The 16,435-nt window shown below is 46.7% G+C and overlaps 1 protein-coding gene and 1 long non-coding RNA gene across 10 annotated transcripts in view; both read left to right on the top strand.

The window, feature by feature from the left end:
- The window catches only part of GAB3 (GRB2 associated binding protein 3), a 774,285-nt gene that overhangs the window by 745,940 nt on the left and 11,910 nt on the right, over positions 1–16,435 (top strand). For 6 of the 9 annotated variants that reach the window (XM_086850704.1, XM_086850702.1, XM_086850707.1 and 3 more), the window contains one exon: positions 10,460–10,763. In XM_086850704.1, coding sequence (XP_086706830.1) covers positions 10,499–10,763 — 265 coding nt within the window. In that variant the 5' untranslated portion in view covers positions 10,460–10,498. Of the gene's footprint in view, positions 1–4,749; positions 4,793–8,470; positions 9,074–10,459; positions 10,764–16,435 lie in introns of those variants that run through there. The other 3 variants (XM_086850706.1, XM_086850703.1, XM_023926084.2) reach the window with 3 other exon arrangements.
- Positions 2,523–8,009, top strand: LOC147650548 (uncharacterized). Its single transcript, XR_015276474.1, has 2 exons — positions 2,523–5,299; positions 5,344–8,009. It is a non-coding gene; the product is annotated as an uncharacterized LOC147650548 (long non-coding RNA).

Below are 16,435 nucleotides of genomic sequence, written 5' to 3'. Positions count from 1 at the left end.
TTTCCAGCACAACTGAAAATGCCCCTGAACTTCCAGACACCCAAACAAAGGGAGAAAAATTACTGCAAAAAATACCTTATTCTAATCTCTAGATTAAATATAATTACATGGCTGTGGAGGCAGAGGAAGGGCCTAAGGGAGGAGTATCCCTCTCTGAAATTGAGTATTTATTGATTTTTCTGCCCCAGTCATAAACCATGACCAAGTTTCAGCCTCTCATTGCTGAAGACATTTGTGAAAGCTGAGTGGAAAATAAGGGAGACAAAATCCAAGAGAAGCATTAAATCAGAAAGTGATGGGCAGTGAGCTCATCTGCTTCCAGAGTGCTCCACGGGGACAAACTGGAAGGAACAAGCAGGCAGCCTCATCAGGGAGAGATTAATTATGCAGGGCTGATAGTTGTTGCAGACCAACAGCCACAACTGAAACAGCAAAACCATAACTCCAACTAGGGGGCAAGTCGAGTGGTTTAAGAGGTCTTTTTCATCAGATTTCTGTGAGTGAGTAAATCAAGTGTTATAACTGAGCACTGCAGGCTGCCAAGGTGTGACCCGTTCTGCAAGAGTCTTGCAGTCTGAGGAGCATGTGCTGCATGCTACTGGCCTTTTGCTCTGGAAAGAGTGGCACAAAGAGCTCCCAACGATGTCCTCTTTGAACATGAGGATGTTTGCTGGGAGCTGGTTCTGACTCCTTGCCAGTGCACAGGTTCCTCTTGCAGGGACCACGCTCTGCAGCCCAAACACCTTCCACTCTTGCAGGCAGGGAACATCTGTTAACATACATGGTCTTCATGGGCTTAGATTCAGCTGCTTAGAAACCTGACTGCATATGAATTTTAACTTCCTCTTTTGGGCTTTTAATAGGAAATGCTATAAAGCTCCACTTAACTTCTTTTTTCCACGGGAATATGTTTAAAAACTATTATTTAAAACAAACAAGCTGTGAAAACTTGTCTCAAGTGCTGGGACTTCCATGGGACTATCATCCTGCAGTTCTACTAGTTGTCTTGCCCCAAGGGTGGTGACTTAAGTTGCAGGCCCACAGTGAGTAGCAGGAGGAGCACTGTGCACTGAAGCTCTCAGCCCTCATTCAGCTGTGAGAGAGAAGTCATGCCACACCCTTGTCTGGTGGGATCGGCTTTCCCCTCTCCGAAGGATTTTGTGGGATGAGAGCAATCCCAAATAGACAAGCCTTTTGCAGTCATCCCTATCAGTGAGCTCTCAAACTCTTTGTGTGCCAGAGCCCCTGCAGCAGTCCTGGGGACCAGCACATGTCCTGTGCCAGAAGCACAACTGCAAGGCCACCAGGCAGGCAAAGAACCAGCACACAGCCACCCTTCTTTCTGCTCCTCCCTGCCATCCTCTTTGCCTCATTCTGTAAAATGAAGATTATCCTCCTGGAGTAATAAGCATTAATACAGCTGGTCAAGAATTTCAGGTTTGTTGGTTGTTCTGTGTTTTGTTGTTGAAACCAGAAGAAAATCAAAACCCACAGGACAAATTACATTTCAGGCCAATTTCCCTCACTGAGCTTTGTATGTCCTCTAATAAATTATTTAGATCTCAAATACTGGATATATACAAACAAATGAGAACATGGTCCTTAGGCAGAAGGTAAGTGATGAAGGTCCTTAGCTTAACCTTTTCAGCTTTCGTTCTGCCTGGTTCACTAGCCATTTTTCAGCTCAGAATAGGTTTGTTCGTGGCTTGTTTTGTCTGACAGTGCTGAGGTAGATCAAATGCTCACCTGTAAGAGCAGCTGTCTAAACCTCACACCACTCATTCAGCAGAAGCAGAGACATCAGATTGTGGAAGCACCAATCTCTTTCCTTCAAAAACCCTACTGAAATGGAAACAAAGCTGGTCTTCTTTCTTTCAGATGTGACTCTGGAATTCCCAGTCAAAAAATTCAGGAGCAAGATGAAAAAACTGATAGCTTCTGTTACACAAAGGGATGTGCTGGCAGCCAGCCAATGCTACTGCAAATTCTTTCTTTCTTTTGGCATCGAACTGTTTCACTTATGAAGGGCAGATGAAAATTGTTCCAGACTGCTGTTGGCTCTTGTCTGATGGCAGTTGTGTTTCTCTGATACAGCTTTCTCTCTAGCACCCACAAAGCTTTGGAGGACTGTAAACTTCTAATCATTCTATCACTCTTTCATCAAGAAAATAATAATTTCAGGAGGCCCCAAAATAAATGTAATAGTTTGGATGTAATAGTCTGAATGCATAGAACCTTTTCATAGTGTGATTGAGGAGCCTAAGCTGAATGCCAGGAATCAGTATCTATTGGAAGTATATACTTAATCTCAGCCATGGGAGCACAATCTTTCACCCTTAAATTGATCCACATTCTCCTGTAAATTTGGCAGCATGTGCAGCTCTAGACTAAATATTGTCAGATATTATTGGCTCTGACCAGCTGACATAAATCCCTCCTTACCACAGCCCAGCCACTCTGGCTCTGCTGCCCTCTTGGGTGTCCCTCCTCGCCTCAAGCCACTGCAGGGGCTCACAGGGGCTCTCCTGGCCTGGTACCAACACCTTCAGCAGACACGGGGACAGTCTTATAACAGAGAAAGGTGGAGACAGCCTTGTAACTGGTGAATGGTAAAAAGGAAACTACCGAGGATGTAAAACCCACCATGCTCTGCTGTGTGGCTGGGGTGGGCACTGGAGAGAGGCACAAGTGCCTGCCCTGTGGAAGGGAACTTTGAGGGGCCAAGCACCCTCTGCTCCAGGGTGTATGAGCTGCTGAGGCCGAGAGATAAAAGCTGCTTCTGATGACTTGTCTGGCCAGGGCTTGTCACTGCTGGACTCCCAGTGACCCCAGTGTGCCGCATCCCCTCACCCTGGGAAAAAAAGGGGTAGAGCAGATTGCAGGCAAATGCCAGGAAAATGAGGAAAGGATATTTGGCTCAGCGATAAGAACATCCTGCTGAAAGGTGTACCAGAACCAAAATCCTTGCTTTGCCTATGCCACAGAACAGGGCAAGTCCTGTGTATTTGCAATAGCAAACCTGCTCCTGTCCACTTGCAATCCACAGGCATGTAGCAGGTGGCTCAAAAACCCTGTGCACTGTCACACAGCATTGTAGGATAAGCAAAACGGTTTTGGAGCCAACATTTTGTGGGTAAAGGCACATATCGGGGAAAGTTTCAGAATGGAAATTAGTCTGGGGAGACAATGATTGGACTGGATATGTCAAATGTGAGAGGATGTGCATAAAATGGTCCTTAACCCCACCCACGCAGGTGTCATGTTAGCAGCTGATGCCACTTCTTCATTAAAAGATGGAGGACAGAAAAGAAGCCCAGAGAGCTGAGATGCATGCAGATGCAGTTTGATGGTACAATGAAGCTGATGTTAAGAGCAAGCACCCAGGGAGGAGGTGGTCCCATCTCCTCCCATCATTCTATGTCCTCCCTGGTGCTGGCCTGCCTGTGTCCAGCCAAGGCTGGGTGCTGGCAGCACTCCCCATTTGCCAGTGTTGGATGAGGTGCTGTCTGCTGGTTTTGCTCCCTCAGACAACTCTTTGTTGTCAGGCATAGAACATCCCTGGCACAAGGCAGCAGGTGAGCTCGCCAGGTGGTTCCAGCAGATTCCCTGTCATCCCATGCCACTGCTACTCTGCCATGGCATCTGATTTCAAGAGGGCTTGAGTGCTTAAATGTCTGTGAAGATCTGAGTGTGCTAAAGTTGATCTACCTGCACTGCTAGCACAGGCTGCTGTCCCTTGGTGCCTCTCCTTCACCTGTACTCCAGGCTCAACAGTGGGTTAGCAGCACAGGCAGGTATTTGCCTTGGTACCTGCAGCTCCACGAAGTTGAGAGTACATTAATGTTTGGGGCACTCCCTGGTGGCAGCCAAGGGCTGTTGACTTGTTTGAGCTTGTGATATCACCAAAGGGCAGCTCCTCTGTCTCACTCGACCCATGCCCCCACCACTTCCTGTAGCCCCTGTGTAACCCCCACAAAAAAAAAATCTACTTGTTTTTCATCTGGCCAGGGGCTGGCTGTCTGCATGGGCCCCACCACGAGCCTGGGGAAGGTGCTGAGGGCCACCTTGCAGGAGATGGAGTGGGGGGCCCACCCTTCCCAAGGGCAGTGCAGATTTGGGCAGCTATCTAGCACTGCTTCCCCTCAGCCCTGTTCTCACAGCTGCTCAGCTATGACAGCCAGTGTTTTCTCTCAAAGACTCAGCCCTACTCTCCTCTCCCTTCATGAGCCACTCTGTCTGGACACCTCTCCATCTCCAGCCTTGCAGCACCAGCCCAATGATAAACCTCACCAAATCGTGTATCCACAGGGAAACAGGTTAGCAGGCAGCTTCTCAGAAAGAGACCCAAATCAACAGAGCCACAGCCCCTCATACACACCACACCCAGCCTTTGCCTCCTAATGGAAGCACCAGGGGCTTTTCCACAAAACACAACAGTTTTCTCTTTTTTCTCTCACCAATTGCCTGGGTTGTGCTAAACACAACATACATACTTCTTTAGAATAATAAAAAACAAAATTCTTGTAAATTAAATCAGGTACTGAACCATCCTGCCTTGGTGTGTTGTAGTAACCACCAGCAGGTAGCCCTGACCTTCCGCTTTCCCCAGCTACCAGCTAGGATGCTAGGCAGACACATGCTCCCCGTTTCCCCCATCCCCTCCCTCCTCAGCTTGCTCAGATGCAGGTGATTTCTATCTAATTTCCATCAGCAAGAGCCAGGTGTATTTAAGCTGCAGGGCTGGCAGCTTTGGGAGGGAAAATAGGGGGTGGTTTGGTGATAAAGCTGATGGGTTAGGATTTTTACTTTACTGCCTTAGCAGCCTGCTTCTCTGGGATGTAAAGGAGAAGCTCTTGTTTCCCTTACACCTTCTGAAGCATTTATCTTTGGTAGTTTAGGGCTGAGAGTGTGTTAGGAGGTGGGACCTGTCTTGGTTTTGGAAGACAGGTGTCTGCTAGGGAGGGCAGGAGCCTCCCTTGGAATGAAAATGTAGACCCCCTCCCTCTGAATTATAATAATTCTGAAATCAAGGGACTTTCAGGCAGAGATTTGGGGATAGGAATAACAGTTCTTTACTAGTATTTATAACAAGGCAAACAAACAACAATTACTACAGCATTAACAACAAAACAGAACCAGGGACCCCGTGACAGCTTTCTCGGCTGAGATGGGAAGGGATGGAGGAGAGGCTTTGCTTCACAAACCCCTCGGGCAGTCAGTGCCGGTGCTCCTGCAGGGCTCTGAGGAACACTCAGCTGGAACAGCAGGGATGAGCTGAGATCCTGGGCCGGTGGCTGAGGTGGAACAGCAGGGATGAGCTGAGATCCTGGGCCGGTGGCTGAGGTGGATCAGCAGCTCCGTGGCGGTGCCTGGCACTGCCACACGTCCCGGCAGGACAGGGGGTGCGAGGCCACCAACAAAGAGGGGAGAAGGAGAAGCAGCAGCAGCTCCGTCTGGGTGATGGCGAGATTCCCTTCTCCCCACTGCAACAGCTCTGGCCCCAAAGTGTCCTTCTCTGAAGCTGAAGAAGCTCACCAAACTGTCCCCACCCTCCCCTTTTCTTGCCCCTTTCCCTCCCTGGGCCCGGCTCTTTGTTTTCTCTCAAGTACCCACCAAGTACCAGCAGTTAGGTTTTCCCCGCAACTAATGGATAAAAATTCCAGAGGTTACTAAAAGAAGGACACCTAACCCCCAACAGGACCTTTCTGTCCTGATCCATCTGTGGGGGGTGCACTGAGCCTGTGCAAGACTTGCATTACATGTGACAGATTTGGGCTCTTTTTGGTACTGTACATGAGGTACCTGCTGGCCCATGTTCCAGTGTTGTATCTGGCTATTCTAGAAAGTTCCTTCTCTATTTCTGTTTCCTGTGTATGTTTTTCCCTTTCCCTGGCTTCCACAAAATTATGCTTGTCTAAGATGTGTCAGTAATCTCTTATCTCCACCTACTTCCAACAGAGAACAAATCACTTCCAAACATTAATAGGTCAGTGGGGGCAAGACTTAATTTTCTTTGTGCAATACACTTTGCACCTCATCTCTGCTTCCTGTTTATTCCTGATGTGATGCCCCAGTCTGTAAGCTGTACACAGACTTGCTCAGCCTTGCAAGAGCTTTTTCCATGATATTTCGTTCTCTGTATCTGGAGAATCATTTGCTTTCAAAATAGACTGAGGTACCACCAGGCTGAACTGACTTACTTCTTAGATAAATTTTTGGGTGAATATTGACAAATTGTGAAAAGCTGGCTGCACTTCAAAAAAACCAAAAAAATATTTGGAGTACAGAAACAAAATGCTTTTTCCTGACATAATGATTGTTGATATTATTTTGTTGGTCATTTTTACTATCACCATGCTTATGGGAACTCAGCATCAGCAAAATCTGTAGTGCCTAGATTATTTTAAACTGTGCCAGTTAGGACTCTAGCATATTACTGAAAGCAGCCTGAACTCAGTAATTTTGTCTCAAAATGGAATGCTTGCCTGACTTTAAACTGACAGATATACTCTTTGCAAAATAAGTGTTATTTTTAACTCAAAACATGAGCTAATGCCCAGATTTACATCATTGTGACAAAGTCCTTTTGCATAGAGTTCTTTTTCATGTAGGGAGGTTGTGGTAGTGGCTGTTCAGATGTTTCTTTCAATGAACTTTTAACTCAAATGAAGACAGGTAAAGCAGACAGTGTCTGTGCAGTTGTTGGAGGTCCCTGGGTAGTGTGTGAGCCCCTGCACTGTGGGAATCCCAAACACAGAAAGTTCTCAAAATCTTGTAAATGCAAGCTTAGACATAGACATGAACACAGGATTTGATTTAAGACCTTGGAAAAGGCTTCTGGATTTAAAATCATAAGTAAGAATGTGAGTTTAAATAGAAATATATTAAGTTAGGTTACAGTTAAGTTCTATTAAGTAAGTTTAAGATACATTAGTAGTTAAAAAGATAAGTTTTAAAGTGTAGCAAATGCTTTTGTGTGTCATTATATGACTGGTTAAGAATGTCTGCACTGTGACAGAGACATATAAAACAAAATAGTTATTGGTGTGAAAGTAAAAACCTTTTGTGGCATTAGTTTACTGGCTAATTAACCTTTAAAAGACCTTGTGACCTGTAGTCTTGTGACCATTGACCATGAACATCCGGTGAATAAGGTGAGACGTACTCTTCCACGAGACTGTAGAAGAATAAATTATGCTTTAAAACATCTTTAAGTGGTCCCATCTCTCTCGCAAAATCCCAATACTGCACCTTTCCCAGGTTTCCATCAGAGCTGAGGCAGCTGCAGCCTTAGCTTTGGCTGCTCCCTGGCCTGGCTGGTTTGGGCATGAGATATCCAACAGTTTTTATGGAGTCTGGCAAGGGCAAAAGTCCTAATGTTTTATTTTGGATTTTTTCTGTGGGACAGTGTGGTGGTGTAGCCTGTGTGTTGGCTAAAATTGCTAGTGCACCTACTAGAATTATTTACTCATTTCCTGCTGTGAGATGTGAATTAGGAGGAAGGCAAAGCAGGCTCAAAACTTAAAAGGTACAAAGAAAACTTTATTAACAGAACTAAAAGAATAAGAATCAGAATAAAACCTTCATAAAATTTCTCCTCCTCTTCCCACAACCTCTTTTCTTTCCCAACTGACAACATCGAGACAAAACCTGGGATTTTCAATCAGCTACCACCTCTACAATAGTCTTTCATCTGTTCTTGTAGGGAGAGGAGTTTCTCTTGCCATGCCATGGAGACTTCTCCACAAGAAACAGTTCTCCTGTGGCTTAATGTCACAGTGAATCAGCCACCTGAGAAAGGAAAATCTGTTTGCAGTGTCAAAGTCCCTCCCATGCCTTGCAGCTTTCCCAAAGCTGCTTCCATGGGCCATGTCAACTTATGGGGTACTATTTTAAGGATGAGCTGCTCTGGCATAAAAAACCCAGAAGTTCTCTTCTTTTATCTCTGGGACAGAGGCTTTTCTTCTTCTATCCCTGGAGGAAAGTTTCTCATCTCTCTCTGGTCAAGTTTCTCATTAGATTACAGCTTTTCAGCATCCACATGCTCCAGCATGAGTGTTCTTTTCTCATGGGCTACAGGTGACTGCTGCATCCCCCCATGCACTTCATGAATTACAGGGGGGAAAAAAGTCTGATATATCAAACATGTATCTTCACCATAGCCTTACAAAGAGAATTTCAGCTCAAGAGCAAGGCTTCTCCTCAAAACCTTCCCAACTAGAATTTGACTCCTTCTTTACTGACCGCAGTGTCCCATATTGTTTTTCCTTATGTGTCTTCACCTTTCCTTTTCCTGATTCGAGAGAGAATTCGTAGGTGCATTTGTGCTCAAGCTTTATCAACTGAAACAGTTTTTATAGAGTTTTGCAGCACTGAAAAGCTGATCTCATCCAGGCTGTGCATTGGGGAGATCGCTCTCCATGCCTCACTGCTGCTCACGGGGTCTCTGCCGACACCGTCGTGCCAGCTCGCTCAGCGCTTTTCTTCATGCCGAGCTCCGGAAACAAGAAAAGCTGCTGCTGCCATTTTTGTCCTTCTGTGCGCACCATGGATGCCTAAAAGCGGCCAAACAAACGAAGTTCATTGCGAGCCACGCTGAGGCAGCAATGGCTGCGCAGCGTTGGTCACGCTGATTTTTCAGCCCCGCAGTCCCGGCCCCGTGGCCACTCCTGGACTGGGCTGGTGGCAGCCACTGCCAGCCCCCGGCCGCTCCTGGCCTCGGGGCCGCTCCCAGCGCCGATGCAGCCCCCGGCTGGCACGGCCCGGCAGTGCTGCAGGAAAAAGGACCGGCGGGCTCTGCCGAGAAGGGGCCCGGCCCCGCAGCGAAGGGGCCCCGGCCGCCCGTCAGGACGGGGCCCGGTGCACTCCCCGCTGAGGGGCTCGGCAGCCCGCCCACAGCCCCTCAGGGAGCAGAAAATCTCGGCCGGGCCCGTGGGGCCGGCCCAGCCCGGCCGTGCAGGGCCGGCCCGACCGGCACCCGGTTACCTCTTCCGAAGGCAAGAGAGATTTCCCGGGCTTGCCTGTCTTTAAAATGTGAATCTCACAGAGGTGGACCCAGCTTTTAAATGGTTCAGTAGGTTGTCAATTTTCAGAGCTGGACAGCTATTGGTTTTTGCTAGGCACAGAGGAAGATCTTAGCTGCTTCTCTCTGAGAAATCATTCCCGTGTGTGGCTTTTTCCCTCCCCACCAAATGTCAATTTATGCAAAACCGGCACAGAGAGAAATCAGGATTGATTTTTTCTGGCCCTCAGAGTAGGTGTTGGTGACAGCTATAATCAACACAGAGGTGCTTATACTGTTGATGAACAAAAACAGCTGTTAAAAAAAATAAAAAATATGGAAAGTATATTGTGCCTAGAAACAGGCATGTAGCTTTATAGACTGATGCTGCATCTGATGCCACCAGGACTTACATGAAGCCTGTATGTGACCCATACCTTCAGTCACAAGGGTCAGAAAACATCAGTGCTTGCCAGGTTTGCTTTAGGTTGACAGTGCCTGTGTAAATATTAATTTAATAATTAATTTAATAATTGTTCTTTTGTAAGATGCTGAAGCTTTCTGTTTAATTTTTAGTATTACAACTCCCTTAGGGTTTGTTCTAAGGTTTCAGAAGTAATTGGCAGCTCATTAATAGCTTTGCAATAGCACTGGAAACCATAGGAGGGAAGCTGCACAGGGTATCTGGAGCCCTGGGCTTTGCTGGACAAAAAGGCACTTGTTTCCAGGCATGTGCAGTTCTCGGTATTTCAGTTGACAAAGAAAAATATGTTCTCTCTTCTATGGATGAGGTGGTAATGTATTGCATAATTTTGATTGCATCATGTTGTCAGGGAGAGGGAAAAGGAAAATGTTCATCTTGGCCTCCCAAGGACAACCCTCTGCCTGTTTTCCAATCTCCAATGTGAGCTGATAGGAAGTGCATCAAATAAAAATCACAATTTGGCCAGCTTATCAGAACAACTATAAAACCTGAAAGAAAATAAGCATGGAGCACAAGTCCTGTGAGGAGCAGCTAAAGGAACTCAGGTTGTTTAGCCTGGAGAAGAGAGGCCTGAGGGAGGACCTTATTACTCTAGAGATACCTGAAAGAACATTGTGGCCAGGTGGGGGTCAGGCTCTTCTCCCAGGTAATGAGAAACAGGACAAGAGGAAATGGCTTCAGGTTGTTTCAGGGGAGGTTTCGTTTGGACATTAGGAAAAATTTCTTCACTGAAAGGGTGGTTAAGCATTGGAACAGGCTGCCCAGAGAATTGGTGGAGTCACCATCCCTGGAATTCTTGAAAAAACGTACAGATGAGGTGTTTAGGGACATGGTTTAGTGATGGGTTGGCAGTGCTGGGTTGATGACTGGATTCAATGAGCTGAGGGGTCTTTTCAAATCCTGATGATTCTGTGTGTGGGCTGGTTGCTGTGATAGGTGTTTGGCACTAAAGTCCCTGTTTGTGCCCCTTGCAGGCCTGGCGGAAGCGCTGGTTCGTGCTGCGCAGGGGCCGTATGAGTGGGAACCCCGATGTGCTGGAATACTACAGGAACAACCACTCCAAAAAGCCCATCCGCATCATAGACCTCAATGAATGCGAAGTGCTGAAGCACTCAGGGCCCAAATTCATCAAGAAGGAATTTCAGAACAACTTTGTCTTCATTGTGAGAACCACCTACCGCACCTTCTACCTGGTAGCCAAGACTGAGGAGGAGATGCAGATCTGGGTGCACAATATCAGCCAAATCTGTAACTTTGGACATCTAGAAGATGGCACAGGTAGGATCATGCTCATCTTGGAGGCTGGAAGAATGCCCAAGGATGGCAGGAGGCATGGACCTTGCTGTCAGGCTGGGCTGGGCAGGTGGAAGAGGACTGTGGCTCCTATAGCTCCATACAGCACTGAGATACTGCTAAACCTTGATCTGAAAGTTCTCAGTTCACTGCTGCTGGGTGGAAATACTCACTGACTGCTTGGTCTCACTTTGATGAAGCAGTTCCTGCTAGAGCAAACGGCAGGTCCTTAATAAGAAAAGGTGCTGTTTATGTGAAAAGTTGACTGCTATCTTCTGGGGCCATTTATTTCATTATCATTCTGTGTTTATTTAGTTTGGCTTAATGTAAGACACCTGTTCCAGGAAAGCATCCTGCATAACTCCCATTTTCTCAGGTTTTGCTGGATGTGTAATGTGCACAGACATGGGTGTATATGCATGTACATAAATCAATGACAGAGATACTAAGCTGCCTTAGCCTATTAATAAAAGAAAATAAAGAAAAGGTAGCAAATAGGAGTGTTAGAAGTGTGTGTATAGACTTAAGAGATGGTCCTGCCAGTGAAGCATAAAGGCAGCTCTTTTGCCAGGCCCTGCACCTGTATATATATTGAGCGGAGTGAATTTCTTGAAAAGCTGCCAAGAATTAACCACTCCAAGATGGATGTAGCCAGTAATTAAAGTGGGGACCTGTACCATCATTAGCTTACCTTTTAAATGAGACAACTGGGCTCAAATAACGGTAATCTGTCTTTCCCTTGACAATTCTAAGGGGCAGATTCAGCAGCAATTGGAGAGCTTCAGAGGAAGTGAGACAGAATTAAGCCTTTCAATGTGATAAAAGGCAGTGCAAAAGTAGAAAAGGGGGACACGAACCCTAGGGCAGTAATGTGTTTGGGGGCACCATAGTGTGGCCAGGCAGTTTATCCTTCCGTGGTCTTTGTGCTGCTCCACTCAGAGCGCTGCTGGTGTCTGAAAGTGCTACATGGCCACACCATTAACAAGCAACTTGATAGGAAGCAAAAAGCTATGAGGAAGGTTTTATTTTAATCTATCATGGCTCCTGGCATTGCTTAGCTGCCTTTTGAGTAGTGTCTTCTGAGGGAAATGGGAGTGGCAAGAACACTGCAGTGGTCCTGTTACAAGTGTGATGTCTATTCTTTTCCCATTCACTTCAGAAACCATCATGAAGACTTGCTGACAGATTATGTGTCAGTACAAGCTGCCTGTGAATACAAATTTCAAAGTAGGGCTGGTAGGGATTGGAGTCTACTGCCCTTTGGAGCTTGGATGGAATTAGGGATATTCAGTAACCACCTTCCTACTGTTCTGCTCTTGCTGAATCTGAATTGTTTTTGGATTATTATTTCTGGTGCAGGATTAATTTAGGTATAGTTTTACCAATTACTCTGAAATTAAGAAAATCCTTTCTATGCAAAAGAGAAAAATAATTTTTGTCTCTCAAATGTGTAGGCAGCCTTCTCCTGGGTCTCTGTAAGGATGTTCATGGGGGATGTGATCTGTGGCAGAGGAGCTAAGACAGTGGCTGTCCCAGATAGATGTATTTATACTGGGAAATGCCTGCACTGTTTTGCTGGTGCAGTGCACTATTGCTTGGAAGACTTGCATGTAGACAATACTTGGAGAATTACATGTTGGTATTTCTCTCCCAGAAAAGATTGTCAGTATGGGCACTGATAGATGGGAAATGACAGTTCTTGCAGCAGCAGTTGGGAAAGCTGGCATTCTGCTTTCCAAGGCAGATATTACCCCCCAAGAAGTTCAGTAGTGCCAAGCATTTGCATTGGTTCAGTACAAAGTCGGAACCTGAACTTGCAGTCCTCATCAAGGATGGTGTGAGCTAAGCCTCCAGACATGCACTTAACTGTGTCTCTAATGACAAATAGCTCCTAAGAGCTTCTATTTATCCTGCAGCTCCTGCCAGTGAGCTCAGGTCTGGGGTGTATCCAGGTCAGACTGCCAAACACATCCAGATCCTCTGATTTAAATCTGCATGGTTCCACAAGTTGCACATCACATTATAAACAGTTGCTTATTGCTTCAGCTTTTCAGGAGCTCCTAAATTCTCCAAGAGCCTGTAGTTTTAAACAAATTACCCTTAAAAATTAACATTAGAAGATAAAAGCCCTATTAAATGCCACATGCTTTTTTTAACATGTTTTAAAACTAACTAACTACTGTTTTAAAAAAAAATGCTAGTCCCTGCTATGAGTCACATAACTCTTAATTTGTGCATCACTGAAAATCTGCTGTGACTGAGGCCAAAACACAATCTGCTGCTTTCTCTGCTTAGTGCCCAAAGTGTAGCCAGTTTTATGCAGTGACTCAGCTTTAAGCGCTGTCCTGTTGTTCCCAGTTAGTCCCTTCCAGCAGCAAAGAAGCTGGATGGACAGTCAGACCAGAGGTGTTGGCAGACAGATATGGAGCAAAGTTACGAAGGCCGTGGCTCCTGTGAGCACGGTTGTGTAGTCAACAAGAGGGGACAGCTGAGAGGCAGAGATGACATGGCAGCTCCAGGCAGATGTCAGGAAGGACCTGGGAGGGCAGCTGTCAGGAAGGACTTGCCAGCAGCACTCACACACTGCTGCCACAAGAAAGTGCCTCTGGCTGTGCTGGAAATGACAGAGGAGATGGCTGGGGAGTCAGCTGGAAGAGAGAGGAAGAGACCTTGCTCCTGGTTTTCCTACCCTATCTGGCCAAAATCCTGCTTCCATCTTTGGTGAAATCTCCCAATAGAGCCATCATTCCCCAGGCCCATGGGACCCATGGCCATGAAGGGGATTGAGAGGGTGCTTGGCCCAAGTGTCCGGGGCAGGGGAGAGGATGAAATGAAGTTGGATGTTGGACAACAGGGGCACAGTTTATCCCATGTTCAAGCTGAAGCTGTGACTAACTGACACAATCCAGTGTAACAGCTTTTCACTGGACAAGCTAGTGGAAGGTTGTTTAACCAGCTTCATTAGGAAGCCTTACTGTTATTTCTACCTCCTTGGTATGTCAGTGCAGCCTTGGGGGTGGTTGATGTGAGAAGAACACCCCTATTCCACCATGTCCCACCATGCACTGCTGTTGCACCATAACAATTCTTGGGGAGGGGGCTGGGGTCTGTATCAGAAGGGGAAAAGGCACCCTCTGTTTTTCCAAGCAGTGGCCCTTCATTGATTAGAGAAGTCACTGTGGAAGATGCTTTTCAGCCTCTGTGGTGACTTTCTCCACAATTGCAGGGCAGAAATGTTTTGTGTCAGTACCCACTAAAGCTATTATTTTGGCAACTGAAGCCTCCTGTTGTCTCTCTGGCAAAGGGGATGGCAGGCACCAAACCTATTCTCTACTGTCTCACTGTTGAAAGTAGTCATGCATAATTTATTCCGCACAGCTGCTGTTGTGGTAGTTTTAATGCACACGATTTGGTTACCCCTGGCAGGGACAGGAACAGACTGTAAGGAGCTGGCTGCAGGACCCTCAGCCCCTGAAGGTCAGAAAAGGGCAGGTCTGTGCTGTCCCCATCCCTTCCTCCTGCTCACAACCATTGCCATGTGGTCTGCAGCTCACAGCCTTTCCGGATGGAATAATCCATGGCTAAACCCTGTAACAGATGGAGTTCAGGCCTATTCGTTCTCTGTATTAGTAACCCAGAATGCCATTAATTTATTTCTTATGCACTGTGGCAGTTGTAGTTGTTGGTTTGTTGGGGTTTTTTTAATGTAGTCAGATGGTGAAGTGAACATGCTTTACTGAGATCCCTAGGGAGTTAGCCCAGTGTATATTTGATCATTGTCAGCTTGCAAGACAGTTCTGAGAGTTCAAGATTTAAAAGCAGAGTTACTGTCTGAGCCAGCATGCTGACCAAAAGTTATTTTTCAGATGGGAAGGCTGCAGCCCTTAACTTTGTTTTGCAAATGTGAAACCCTATAAAAGCCATTCCTTTGAGAGATGATCACTAATGAAACCATGCTGCTATAAGCACCTGCTCAAAATTAAAGCAAATCCATTGCCTACACTTAAATTTAAGCATGTTCATACATTTTCTGCTGACCTAAGGCCCACTGCTGCCCAGACTTCTGAAGCTAATTGGAGGAAGCAGAGGGAGTCAGTATTGGTAGATGGGAAGGAAAGAGGCAGCTCCCTCCCAAGTTGAAAGGGATGAGATGTAGGATAGTGCAGGGAGGGAAGATCAGCTGTTTTATTCTTCTGCTATCAGAAGGATGAGGGGTGAAGCCTGCTATGGCTGGCTTAGGACCCTAGATCAATAGGATCATAGACTATCCTCAGCTGGAAGAGACCTGCAAGGATCATCAAGCCAAACTTCTGGCCCTGTACAGGATGACCCCAAGAATTGCACCATGTGCCTGAGAGGGTTTAGTTTGTGTTTAGTGATGTTGCTGTCTAACCACAAGTCTTGGTGGCCCTCTCCATACCTCCTGGTCTGCTTGTACGCATACCCAGCACCTCCCAGGATTGAGAAGTGACTACAGCAACCTGGTACAGTGCCAAAGCTTGTGGCTCTGTTGAGGTTGGGACTAGATTGGACCTGCTGGAGGGTCTCAGGACCATATCACACAGTGCAGGATCTGGGCCACAGGATGCATCAGGGGCATCATCAGGGGCTGGTATGCAGCATTTCCATCAAGTTCTGGATATCAGCATTAGAGAAATCTATCATCTTGCTGCACTTGGAAGGCATGTTAATTCTCAGTGTGGTTTTATCAGCAGTCACTGGTTTCTTGTGTTTGTTTTTGCTGAGGGGTTTTTCATTTTGGAAAAGGGTTTTGCAGCTTTGACTCAGGCAGTGTCTGAGCCAGAGAGATGGGTATCCCCTGCCTAGCCCTGCAGGTGTCAGGGACCCAGTGGGCACTGCCCCATCCCCACACAGCTCTGGTGAAGGAACTGCCATGCAGCAATCTGAAACTTCATTAGAAAAATCTTATTCCCTAACTGAGGACTTGTGCTCTTGGTGCCGCTGTTTGAGCTTGCTGCCAGGAGCAGATGCTTTTGGGGAGCTGCTCTGCAAAAACACCCTTCCCACTCCACAGCTGACATTGTGGGAGGTCTGGCTTGCACTTGATTTTTTCTTTGATTTTTTTTTTTTTTTAAATTTAAATGTCCCCAAAGCTTTGTTTAGCTTGAGTCTGTGTGGCTCAGTCATCACTTCTTCTTCCCTTCTGCCCAGCTCTCTATCAGGGACAGAGGTTGGGAGAGGAACAGAGAACCAGACTTCTCTGCTGCCAGGCAGTGCTCAGGCCAGATGGATCTGACTGTCTCAGGCAAATGTTGCCACTGAAGGATGGCCTTGGGGGTGTGAGCAGGCAGCCAGCTCTGGGCCAGCCCCACTGCCTGCAGCCCTGACCCCTTCCTGTCCCACTGCCATCCCACTCTGTGCTGGGGACATTGGAGTGTTATGCCCAGAGAAAGTGTCACTGGGCTCAAGCTCCCTGTGCCTTGTGACCTCCAGAAAAGTAGTGTCACTTTTCTCAGCAGAGCCAAGAAGCCTCCAGCTGGGCAAACAGCCGCAGCACTGCTCTTGTGGCTTGGTGTCTAGCTGAGAGAGGCATAAAAAGCTTGCAGACAAATTCAGAGCTTGTCTGGCTACTCCACAAGCTAGAAAGCTCAGTTTTGTCTACTGAGATTTAGAAAGTGGCAAGAAATAATCTCTTT

Source organism: Cyanistes caeruleus, chromosome 14 (assembly GCF_971803275.1).
Source record: "Cyanistes caeruleus chromosome 14, bCyaCae1.hap1.1, whole genome shotgun sequence".
In the NCBI taxonomy this organism is placed as follows: Eukaryota; Metazoa; Chordata; class Aves; order Passeriformes; family Paridae; genus Cyanistes; species Cyanistes caeruleus.
Note: the sequence above shows the minus strand (reverse complement) of the source record. Positions and strands in the feature narration are given on the sequence as shown.